This window comes from Aquarana catesbeiana, linkage group LG07 (assembly GCF_042186555.1).
Source record: "Aquarana catesbeiana isolate 2022-GZ linkage group LG07, ASM4218655v1, whole genome shotgun sequence".
In the NCBI taxonomy this organism is placed as follows: Eukaryota; Metazoa; Chordata; class Amphibia; order Anura; family Ranidae; genus Aquarana; species Aquarana catesbeiana.
Genome location: NC_133330.1, coordinates 304,475,021 through 304,487,181, shown reverse-complemented (window position 1 = coordinate 304,487,181; position 12,161 = coordinate 304,475,021). Strand labels below are relative to the sequence as shown.

The window sequence follows — 12,161 nt, the reverse complement described above, 5'->3', positions numbered from 1 at the left end:
TTTTGCCAGAGCGACCCCGAACTTCCTCCTCTTCGGTTCCCCCCCACTCTCTGTGTGCCCCCATAGCAAACATAAAATTCAAAGAATAGAGCCAGCAACTCCAGACGTGCTTGTTGCTTCTTTATTAGTGCATAAAAAAAATTTAAAAAAAGGAAGAAGGAGTGCTTAAAGATATACAGGAGCTCACGCATTCCAGTTTGCCTTGATCACAGCACTGCTGTTATTACAAGCAGCCTTCTGCGGCTCGCCCGAGCTCTCCCATCCCACCGGGAGACCCAAGCGACCAGCCGGAATCGAACTTGATCGGGTCTCGGCTCTAGTAACCCAGAAGCGATGTCATGACATCACTTCAGGTTTACTGACGAGTTAAAGGCACCAAAAAAAGGATCAGTATTCAAAACTGCCAAACTTGGCATTTTGAATGCTTTTAATTGCAAAGGAGAGATTTGGGCCCAGATCCCTCTATAAAAAGAGTACCTGTCACTGCCTATTACTGCCACAAGTGATGTTTACATTCCTTGTGACAATAAAAGTGATCAGAATTTATTTTTAAAAAGGGACAGTGTAAAAATATTCCAAATTTTAAAGCGCAAGTTACGTCCGCAAATGTAAAAATGTTCAAACCACACATGAGGTATCATCACGATCGTTGGTGTGAGAGCAATAATTAGCACAAGACCTCCTCTAACTCTGAACAGGTAACCTGTAGAAATTTTTAAAGCGTCGCCTATGGAGATTTTTAAGTACTGTAGTTTGTTGCCATTCCACAAGCGTGTGCAATTTTAAAAGCATGACATGTTAGGCATCTATTTACTTGGCGTAACATCATCTCTCACATTATACAAAAAAATTGGGCTTACCTTTACGTTTTTTTTTTTTAAATTCATTAAAGTGTATTTCTTCCAAAAAAAAAAAAATTGCATTTGAAAGACCACTGCGCAAATACAGTGTGACATTATATATATATATATATATATATATATATATATATATATATATATATATATATATATATATATATATATATATATATATATATATATATATTGCAACGATCGCCATTTTATTCTCTAGGGTCTCTGCTAAGTGCTAAAAAGATCATGTTTTTTTCTAAGTAACTTTCTAGCAAAAAATAAGAATTTTAACTTGTAAGTAACAAGAGTCAGAAAAAGGCTTGGGCATGAAAGGGTTAATGAAAGCTTCAGACATTTTGAAGTTACAGTATGGTGTTAAGGTTTATATGTGATTTTACTGAATGGGCTTAAATCTACTTCAAAGGCAGGCCCAATTTAAAGAGTAACTTTGTATCTAAACTGACCATATAACAGACCCCTATGTGTCCCCACCTTCTACAAAAAAGAATAAAGGCTAAGTAGGAAAAAAAAAAAAAAAAAAAACAATGTGAACAAGGAACGGAGAGCCAGTGTGGCTGTGCCGCCACTCATTTAGTGGACAGAATTGGCATATACATTATTTTCTATGGTGCCAAGTCATTGCCTACACAGAGAAAATGACCCCCCACTGCAAGGAAATAAATTAAAGGGCATTCATGGATTTTATTTAGGGAGATAAAGAATATATAATACTATACACACACAGTAATCTGCCATGTTTTTGAGGCCTCACAGCTAGCGTTTAATACAAGGGATTCTATTGGGAATAGCTAGGCTCCCAGGTATGTGTGGTTGTGGTTTATACATACTCAGGCAGATGAAAGGCACCAGTATGCCCACCGTGTCCCGATGTGGCTCCTGTTCTCCTCGCCGCCCTCTAATGCAAACAAAAAGGCGCTGCTCTGACGGCAAAGAATAAAGAGGCATCTTGTGTAAATGCAACGTAGATATATTATTATAAATGCAGGCCGGATACCTCACTGGTAACAGAAGGTGACTGGCCAATGGAGTCTGAACTTCGGTCTAAACAAAGTCTCTTCTGTATCTAAGGGACACCTACTTTACATTTCTAAAAATAACAGATCTTCAGAAAAGCTTCCAATAAAGGTGGTTACCCGTGTCTCATAATGCTAAAGTGCTAGATCACATTTACCATAAATAAATAAATAAATAAATAAATAAAATGAAAAAAAAAAAAAGTCAACACTGGACAGCCCATTTGAGGGCATAATTAACAGATAATAACCAGAGGCGTAGCTTGAAGCTTGTAGGCCTCGATGCAAAAGTTTACATGCCCCCCCCCCACTACCACCGTGTGTGCAGATACACCCACCGCATGCCAAGATACTCAAAGTGGTTTAAGAGTTTTGAGTTCCCAGAGTTCCTCCTTACATCAGAGGACAGGGACCCCTGGCAGGTCACTTGGCAGAGCTCCTTTCCCATCCCAGCACTTATACAGCCCCCCCCCCCCCCCCCACTTCACTGTGTGTAAAGGAATGTGATTCCAGCCCTGTCTATCAGCCTTCACAGGGTGTATCTGGCTTTTATGTTGCCCTTCTGACCTGTGAAATTCTCTGGTCAGAACAGCAGTGTAGTTGCAGTAGGCAGATACACCCTGTGCAGATCGTGGCTGACTGACTGTGTTGTAAAGGAATGTGATTTCAGGCCTGCAGAGGAGGAGCAGTATAGAGTGCCGTAATGGGAAAGGAGCTCAGCAGCCGTGCATAGCATCCAAGAGGGGGTGGTCAGGGGGCTTTGGGGGGGCGCAACAAGGGGTGCAACCAGGTGTGTGTCTTTTTCCCCAGTTGTCAGAGAAGTGGGGTAAGCAGACATCTCCGGGTGGGGGGGTACAAAGAATCCCAGCTGGTGACTAGGAGACACTGAGCAGCGTCTTACCTCACCAGTGACATCGGTCCCATCATGGCTACAGGACGGCACTCTCTTCCTCTTGCCTCGCTGAGCTCGTTTACCATTGCATGTTACCAGCACACAGCACAGACACTTCCCCATCCTGGGCTGTTCTCACCCCGTGCTCCTCTCCATTCAGGAAATGGCTCACAGCTTCTCCCCAGCCAATGGGAACAGAGGGGTGTGGACTGTGGAAGGCAAAGTGGAAGCCCAGTACTGGAGCGTGGCTGTGGGGCCCTAGGGCAGATCGGATCTGGACTTTGTGGAGTATATGATAATATGACAGGAAGGCTGCAGGGGCCCCCTGGAGCTAGGGGCGTGGTTGCGATTGTGACCCCTGCAACCCCTTATGCTACGCCCATGACAATAACCATCAATAAGCTGCGATGACCACAAAGTTGCAAAGTAGCTGGGAACATTTTTATGCAGCTGGACTCAAGATAATTGCCCTAAATCCCAACAGTCCCATCAGCACAGTTAAAACCTATTAAAAAAAAAAAAAAAAAAAGTGCCTTCCCTCCCCCCACAACTTGTACGAGACATGGAATATATTGCTTGTTTTGAATAAGGATTTGGGGTTGGGACTTTATATGAGGCAATAACTGCAATTTACCTCCATCCCTGATATTTTACCCACTTGGGTGTGTCTTCTTTCTCCAGCACTTAGTGGCTACCACTAGCTCACTGTTCCAATGTTTATCTTTACAGGATTTTTTGGAATCAACTACAGTATACTACTATATCTTACCACATATTACAGCTTAAGCACTGGAGATCCTTATCTACATGTCTTTTCTCTGGCTGCTGGTGCCAATGCCATGCATCAGGGTCACACTGCCTCAGTTTCTGGGGATAACGCTATATCTAGCATTATTCCATTATGGTTACCATATACAAATTTATCTTTTTATACTACTAGGTAAGAGTGGTCGGGATCCTTGTCTGCTCCCCCTCTTTCCTTTTAATTTCGTATTTCTTATTTCTTATTTTTTACTCTACTAATTTTGGCAATTTATCCTAGATATATCCCAAACCCTGCATCTGCTCCTGATGAGTGGTATACTAACCACGAAACGCGTAGAGCTTTCCTATGATGCGACGTCACATTCCCCCATGTTCTACCATCTTACCTGATTACCATCAAATTATCATTATGCACCAATCTAATATTATTAAGTTATATGCTACCATTACAATCAGGCTTACATTTCTAGGTCTATAAACTTTTTATTGTAAGCTTAATCTGTACTATATATTGATTGCAATATAAGGTTTATATGTTACCCACTATTTACTATGCAATTTTATTAATTTTACTATGTTACTATGTCCTGTATGCCTTTTTGTATTTAATAAATAATATTTACACTGATTGGTTCATATCATGTTATGTAGCAGTGTGCCTCACACAAAGTCTCAACCTCTTTTTGCTTTTTCCATATTGCTTGTTTTGTCAAGTGGACAATCTAACTCTGAGTGACACTTACCTTATTCCACAGTCCCATGGTTTTTCTTTGGTGGGAAAGGTCCCAAAAAGCTTTGCTCCTTCCTGGTCTCCAACTACTTATGCCCCCATTGGGCACTGCCGGTCCTACATCGTATGTAATGACTTTGGAGTGCCTGGCCAATGCATTACATTTGTAGGAGAGAAGAATATCAGAGTGCCAACCATTGCAGGACTATGGATTTTCTGTTATATCATAGATTTCTATGGGTTTGCCGGAATTATGACCGGTCACTGCTGCCCTCTCTCCTTGTGCAGGGTGATTGGTCTTGTCTCCACCCCTCTCCTGTAGTTTTCTGCAGGCAGCCTGTAGTGGGTGGAGCCAGCTGGGTCCGTCCCACAGCTCCGTTCTCTGCACAGGCTATGTACAGCCCAGTGATGATGTCACCACTCCTTTACAAGTTTATAGACATTTGGTGCACACAAAGTGGGTTTATATCCTTTGTGGCTATTGAGTATTACATTTAAATTTAATTGTACCCCGAGTTCAGCTTTAAGTGTTAAGACTTCTGCTTTATTCCAACTGTAAGCAAGCAGAAGCCAGAGCAACCTCTTACACCAGTACAATCAGACCCTTTCATTCTAAAAACATCATTACAATACAAAGTGCTCTCATCAGTAAATGGGTGGCTAGGTGGTAAAAACAAGTGGTTGAGCTGCAATTTTACTGCCTCCCGTCCACTAGACATGTGCAATTCATCTCGTTCCAAATTCGTTAATATCCAAATGAATGAAAACCCGTTTAATGAATTTTTCCGAAAATTCGTAAATTCAAATATATGAATGTTCGCAAATTCAAACTTTCTAAAATACGAAAATAAGAACGAAGATTCAAAAGAACAAAAAAATCTCAAAAAACTGAAATAACTAATATTATTAATTTAAAGAGGAGGGCCAGTCAAAAAAAAAAAAAAAAAAAAATTAAAAGTCAGCAGCTACAAATACTGCAGCTGCTGACTTTTAATTGGACACGTACCTGTCCCAAGGTCCAGCGATGCGGGGGATCGAAGCCCCGCTCGTCTCCCCCTCCGTTCGGCGGCGCCGGCATTGCAACTGTGGGCGCCGGGCTTCACAGCCTGGCACCCACTGTGCATGCCCGAGCGGCGCTGTGATTGGCCGCTCAGTCACCTGGGACCTGTAATGGGTCCCAGATGATTGACAGGAGGGAGGGAGCAGAGCTGAGCCCTTCCTGTGCCGAGACGGAAGTGATGTCACCAGCCCAGGCACTGGAAGAGGCAGACTATGAGGGAACCCCTAGCAACAGGCATTTAGAGGTGAGTAAAAAAAAAAAAAAAAAATATATCCAAATGTTTTCATGTATTTTTTTTTTTTTAGGATTTTTCATGTAGTTTTTTTTTTTGGGTGGAACCCCACTTTAACTATTAAATTATAGGTATTAGAATTTTTATTCAAATTTGTCTGTTAGAGAACGCAACCAATACGAATTTATTATATATGTAAGTTACAAATTATCCGAAATAACGAATGCCTAAACGAATGGAACGTAACAATTTATTATTACAAATATTACAAATTATTAATAATAAATTATTATTATTGATTCATTCCGTTCCAGCGGCATTCGTTATTTCGGTCGGATAAATTCGTATTCGTTACATTGACTAACAGACAAATTTTAAAGGATATTCCAATACCTAGTTGTTATTAGTTCGTTATTCTTGGTTCGTTATTATTTCAAATTGTCTTATTTCCGAATTTCGATAATAACGAATGACCCGAAAAAAAAAAGAAAAAAGGGGAATTAATTTTTCATCAGTGCACATGTCTAACGGCCACCCAGCTGGATTCCACTATTGCAGGCAGACAGGGCTCTTCACAGCCATGGCATTTTTAACTCGGCTTGCAAAGTTTGACAGGTGACACCGCCTGTCAAACGTACCCATTAAGGTCAATGGAAGAGCACCGTGCAAAAAAGAAAAAAAAACAAAAAAAAAAAACACAACGACATGCAGCAATAGTGTCAAATTCATGCGATAGATAGAGATATATATATATATATATGTACTTCCTTAGCATTTCCTGACATTTCAACATATGATTTGTTTTCCAGAAACATTATGAAGCCATCAGCACTTTACCCTGTCAGTGGCTCCAGTCTACAAGGCGACGTCTGCTCCTCCCGATACCAGCTGCCAATGCTGCACTAAGCTCAGTTACTGAAATGCTGACACTTTAACCCAATCCAGAGCATGTGACACAGGATTTACTCATTACAAGACTGTCGTCACTGCAAGGGTTAAAATTTAATAGGCATCCCTAACCCATCCGAGAAGTTACACAACATTTCAGGGAAGCCACAAAATTTCTTAAACCTCACTGTATAAGTTAAAAAAAAAAAAAACCCAAAACCACACAGAATGTGGCAAAATAAATGGAGACACTCTAAAAATCACTTTCACTTTGCGCTGCCATTGCTGAGCGATTAGCAGTAAAAAAAAAAATCAGTTTCTGGATTTCCCCAGAAAGTGATCTCTCTGAATGCACTCTGTGTTTACAATCAGGTGAGGTTGATTGAAGGACTTCTGCAAGACTTTTTTTTGTTATGGCGGTGAGTGGTGAGAGTTTGGTGGGTTACACACTATAAGAAAATTGGGCGAACAATCATCCGATTTTCCTTGTGGTTTCCCAGCAAGTCGGAACCGAGGAAGGAAATAATGTACGAAAATTCTTGTAAGACGAAGACTATTTTTTGTTGTTGTTTATTGTTTCTGCACAGTTTTTCATTTCTGATTTTTTTTCATACAGAAACTACACATTAAACAATTTGGTTCCCATAGGAGAAAAATGTTGGAGTTTGTCTCTTATTGTTAACGGCACCACAAAACGCAGCCAACAAACACATGCTGCGCAAAGTTCTACGCTCCAAAAAAAAAAAATAAATAAAAATAAAAGGTGCATTTGTCAAGCATAGGACAGCCCATTGAAATGGATGGTCTGCCCCATGCGTGTAACGTGCCAATGAGTTGCATGCATTTTCAGTGCATTGTAGCAAGTTTTTTTGTAGATCAACATGATATAACTTTTTTTTGTCAACCACTCACCAAAATATTGGACCCCAGAGGTTTGGATTTGCAGGTAGTGTCAAAGTCACACACAGTAATCTACACTGCAGCAAGATGAGCGAGACTCCTTGAAATGGCAAACTTCCACCGCTGCCACCACCATGTGCTGGTCAAGGCTTAGTAGAAGGATGGAACTAGAGATTGTGCGGTATGGTGTGAAAGGACCAAAAAAAAAGGTCCTGTGCGAGTTTGGTCCGAATGCGATGCGATATCAGCCATACTATCTGTATGGCTAAAATCGCATCACACGAACATCGCATGTGATTTGCACTGCAGTGCGAATCACATACGATCTCGCAGAGCACAGAGGTGTGAACCGGTACTGAAGATGAGCTTGCGCATCGTCCGAACCTCTCTGTAGCTGAACGTATGTTTTTTTTTTTTTTTTTACTCACCGTGAGCTGTGGACCGAGTCATTCACTGCCTGCAGCCCCCCTCTTTGTTTATGGGGGATGCTCATTGGAGTAGAAAAAAAAAATAAACAAATACACTCACAGCACTGCAATCTTGTTACACACGTGATAAACTCAATTCAGCTGCCTCTTTCACTTCACATTCGGCCACCCATCACACTTTGCTACCCGCTGGAGTGCGCATGCGCGACGCCGCCTTATGCGTTCCAACACTGTTGTAAGACCACTTTGCCACAGGGCCGCTCGCCACGCTTCGGGCACGACCTCGCTTCGCTCAGCATAATTATAATCTAACTCTATGTCCACTTGGATGGTGGGGCTTGAACCTGGACTCAGGGGTGTGGCCACAAAATTCTGCGCAAGTGCAGATCGCCACAGTGTTGGAACGCATATGGCGGCGTGGCGCATGCGCAGTCCAGCGGGTAGCCAAATGTGATGGGTCGCCATATGCGACGCTACGCCTCCACTAAAACACCCAGGTAAGATTTAGCCCTCCTTCAGGGCCGGTTCACACTGCTGTGGTGCGAATTTGATCCAATTGCGTTGCAAATTTTCGCCGCAAATTCTTTATGTGTTCTGGCGAATCTACTGTGATTCTACAGCAAATATTGCATTAAATTCGCATTCGCACACGGATCAAACTCGCACAGGACCCTTTTTGTACGCAGCTTAGATTCGCAACGCATTGATGTGAACGGCACTAATGGAAAACGATCCTATTTAAATGACATGCGAATTTGAGCGATTGCAACGGCTCAAATTCGCAGCAGCGTGAACCGGCCCTCACACTGAGGAACTCGCATGATTTCAAACCGGTATTTCAGTGCGAGTTCGGGGGGGCGATTTGAAAGACATCTATGTGTGTTCATGCACAGATGTCTATTGAAATCGCCTCCAAAGTCGCCAAAAGTTGTGCAAGAACTATTTTTGGGAATCGGTGAGATGCTGAGATGGTGGCGTTGCCGGAAATAGGCTCCGATTTGGCATGTGATTTGGCATGTCAACCCGGCCCAATGTGAGCTTTGGGCTTAGACCCCTTTCACATTGGCACATTCTATCACAAACCAGCCTTAAAACTGCAAAAGGAGCAGACAGATCTGTGCATATATACCGGCTGCAAAGGTTTGCTTTGCGGCTAATAAATTCGATCCACTGTCAGCTTTGGTTAAAGAAAGGCTTGCAGTCGCTCAGGGCTGTACACATGCCATAGCGGAGTCGTGCTTTTCATGGCAAAAATTAAGCTGAAGGTCACAGTCGGTGGGTTGTACTGCCACCAAATGTGACCCATTTAAGTGTATTGGGCCATGCTACAAACAATGTGCAATACACTGGGTTGCGGCAATGGTTAGAATTAAAAGGCAGTGAAGAGGCGACATATCACCTCCTCTTTGCCTGTCACACACTTTATGAAAAGTGATCCACAGCTTTTCAGGGGTTAACAAGGAATTCTGCACATGAAAACTCCTAATCGAGGCTCGGTTCACATTAGTGCGCTGTGCGAGATTACATGCGATTCCCACCGCACTGCAAATCACATGCGATGTCATTTCAGCCAGATAGTATGTAGATACTACAGATAGTATGGGTGAAATCGCATTTGGACCAAAAACTCGCACAGGACCCTTTTTTTTTTTTGGTCCGCACCAGAATCTGATCGCATGGGTGTTCCCACCTCATGCGATCCAATTCATGTCCGGACTGACAGTTCGCACTGCGATATGGGAACCGATCTGAGGGTGTCATCATCTTTGTATTGACACTCCCAGCGGTTTGTGTATGGCGCTGTGAACTGCCTTGTGAGTCAACCCGCAGTGGCTTCACAGCGTTCCCGATTCGCACAAGTGTGAACCGAGCCATAGCGGGTTATTTACGAAAGGCAAATCCACTTTGCACTACATGTGCACTTGGGAGTGCAGTCGCTGTAAATCTGAGGGGGACATGCAAGGAAAACAAAAAAAAAAACAAAAAAAACAAAAGCATTTTAGCTTGTACATGATTGGATGATAAAATCAGCAGAGCTTCCCCTCATTTCAGATCTACCCCTCAGATTTACAGTGATTGCACTTCCAAGTGCACTTGTAGTGCAAAATGGATTTGCCTTTCATAAATAACCCCCATAGTGCGCTTATTGCCTTTCCTTTTTTTTTTTTTAAGGTTCTCTTTGTTTGTTTTTTTGGTGTTGTTGTTTTATATATAAAATAATAAAACAGTTAGGGCACTTTCACAGTGGGGCGGGCGTCGGCGGTAAAGCGGTGCTATTTTTAGTGGCGCTTTATGCAGCATACACATGGGCGGACTTTTCGACCGGACTGGTCCGACGGTCTATCCGACGGACTTTCCCAACGAACAGACTTGTCTACACACGATCACACCAAAGTCCGACGGATTCGTACGTGATGACGTACGACCGGACTAAAGTAAGTTGATAGCCAGTAGCCAATAGCTGCCCTAGCGTTGGTTTTTGTCGGACTAGCATACAGACGAGCGGATTTTTCGACCGGACTCGAGTCCGTCGGAAATAAGGATGAGCTCCGGCGTGTTCGCATGCTGAACGTGCAGAGCCCGCTAGGAATTCAGCACGGCGCATCGCTAATCACAGGCAGTGAGACATTTCCTGATGTGCTTCTGCAGAGATCGGGAAATGTCTCACTGCCTGTGATTAGCGATGCGCCGCGCCGACTTCCTGGCGGGCTCTGCACGTTCAGCATGCGAACACGCCGGAGCTCATCCTTAGTCGGAAACATATTCCAAATCTAAAGTCCGTCAGATTTTCGACCAAAAAAGTCCGCTGCAGGTCCGGTGAAGCCCTCACACGGTCGGATTGTCCGCCAGACTCGAGCCGTCGGGACATGTCTGGTCGAAAAGTCCGCTCGTGTGTACGCGGCCTGACCGTAGTTTTTGCTGCTCTTTTCGGCCGCTGGCTTTTAACTCCTAACAGCCGAAAGAGGGTTAAAAGTGGCGCTTTTGCCGGCGCTGCCCATTGATTTCAATGGGCAGGGGCGCTTTAGGAGCGGTGTAGGATGCTGCTTGCAGGACTTTTTTGAGCGTCCTGCCAGCGCACTGCTCCAATGTGAGGCTTTCACACTGGATTGAGAGGAGAGGCGCTTTACAGGCACCATTTTTAGTGCTAGCGCCTCGGCGTGAAAGTAGCCTTGTATAAAACACAATTTCAAAACTGTTATAACAGACATACCAACAGTGTTAATTTTAGTCTTAGGACTAAAATGGCTTTTAGTTTTAGTCTCATTTTAGTCATCTCAATTGTTTTAGTTTTAGTCGTATTTTAGCCGACTAAAATAGTATTCATTTAGTCAACTAAAATGTTTTAGTCGACTAAATTAACACTGCATACCAACAATGACAGTTGCCATAAACAATCAATGAACTGACACTTTTATACATACATTTATAAGTTGTAAAGTTAGTATGACAACTCCATTCATTCATTCACTTCTTTGGAGGAGCTCATTGATAATAAAAATCCATCCACACTCACCTGGCACGGAAAGAGCCAACACACTTCATTGATATATCCATGGGGGGATCAGGGGAGATCATGGGGAGATCAGGGGGGGCTCAGTGAACTGACATAGGCTTGATCTGAGCCCTGCACTGACTAATGGGACGGTTGTAAGTTCAGTTTTCATGGAAGGTTAGTAAATGTGGGTTTGTAGGAGGTTTCATTAGTGGTGAAGAGGAGGAGGATCTCTCATTGGGTTCCTGTGAGGTTTTAAATCTCTTAAAGGGCAACTGTCCGATCCGTGCAGGTCTATGGGCAGGAGGATTGTAAATGGACTTTAATGCCGCCTACCTCCAAGTCCAGCCAGGTCCAGAAAAAAAGACAAAAAAAAGAAAGAAAAGGACTGTCCATTTGTCCAAACCTAAAAATGACAGATCAGAGGTAGCCTGATGTAAACAAACTCATAGATCCATGACAGGTCTGCCTGTCCCCTGTCAATCCCCTGTCATAATGCAGACAAAAAAGTGAATGTGCATGGATGTCACAAAAATGATATATGTCCCATTGTGCTCTGATTCAGCATCAGGTCTGTGAGCGGATCCCCCGCCGAATGGAGCTGAGCACGCTGGTATGAAGGGATCCTAAGGCCTCAATCACAGGGTCATGTAATGATCGGTGTTTATAGGACATTTATAAACGCACATAAATACAGGGTAATGATTTTAAATGGTATAATGTACACAGTGCATTAAGTTTAACTGCATTTAGAGAAGATAAAAATGTGTGCGTCCAGGGGGAGTTTAAATATCCTAAACACCACTAAACAAAAGTACATGTAAACGCAGGAGAAATTGATCTGGGAAGTATAAAGTTTGCTTAACTCCCCCACTTTTTGCCAAA

At 42.9% G+C, this 12,161-nt stretch overlaps 1 protein-coding gene across 1 annotated transcript in view; it reads right to left on the bottom strand.

The window, feature by feature from the left end:
- The window catches only part of MCOLN2 (mucolipin TRP cation channel 2), a 122,609-nt gene extending 111,188 nt beyond the window's left edge, over window positions 1-11,421 (bottom strand). Inside the window, exon 1 of the mRNA XM_073593627.1 lies at window positions 11,298-11,421. Coding sequence (XP_073449728.1) covers window positions 11,298-11,359 — 62 coding nt within the window. The 5' untranslated portion in view covers window positions 11,360-11,421. The remainder of the gene's footprint in view (window positions 1-11,297) is intronic.
- Window positions 11,422-12,161: the final 740 nt, after the last annotated feature.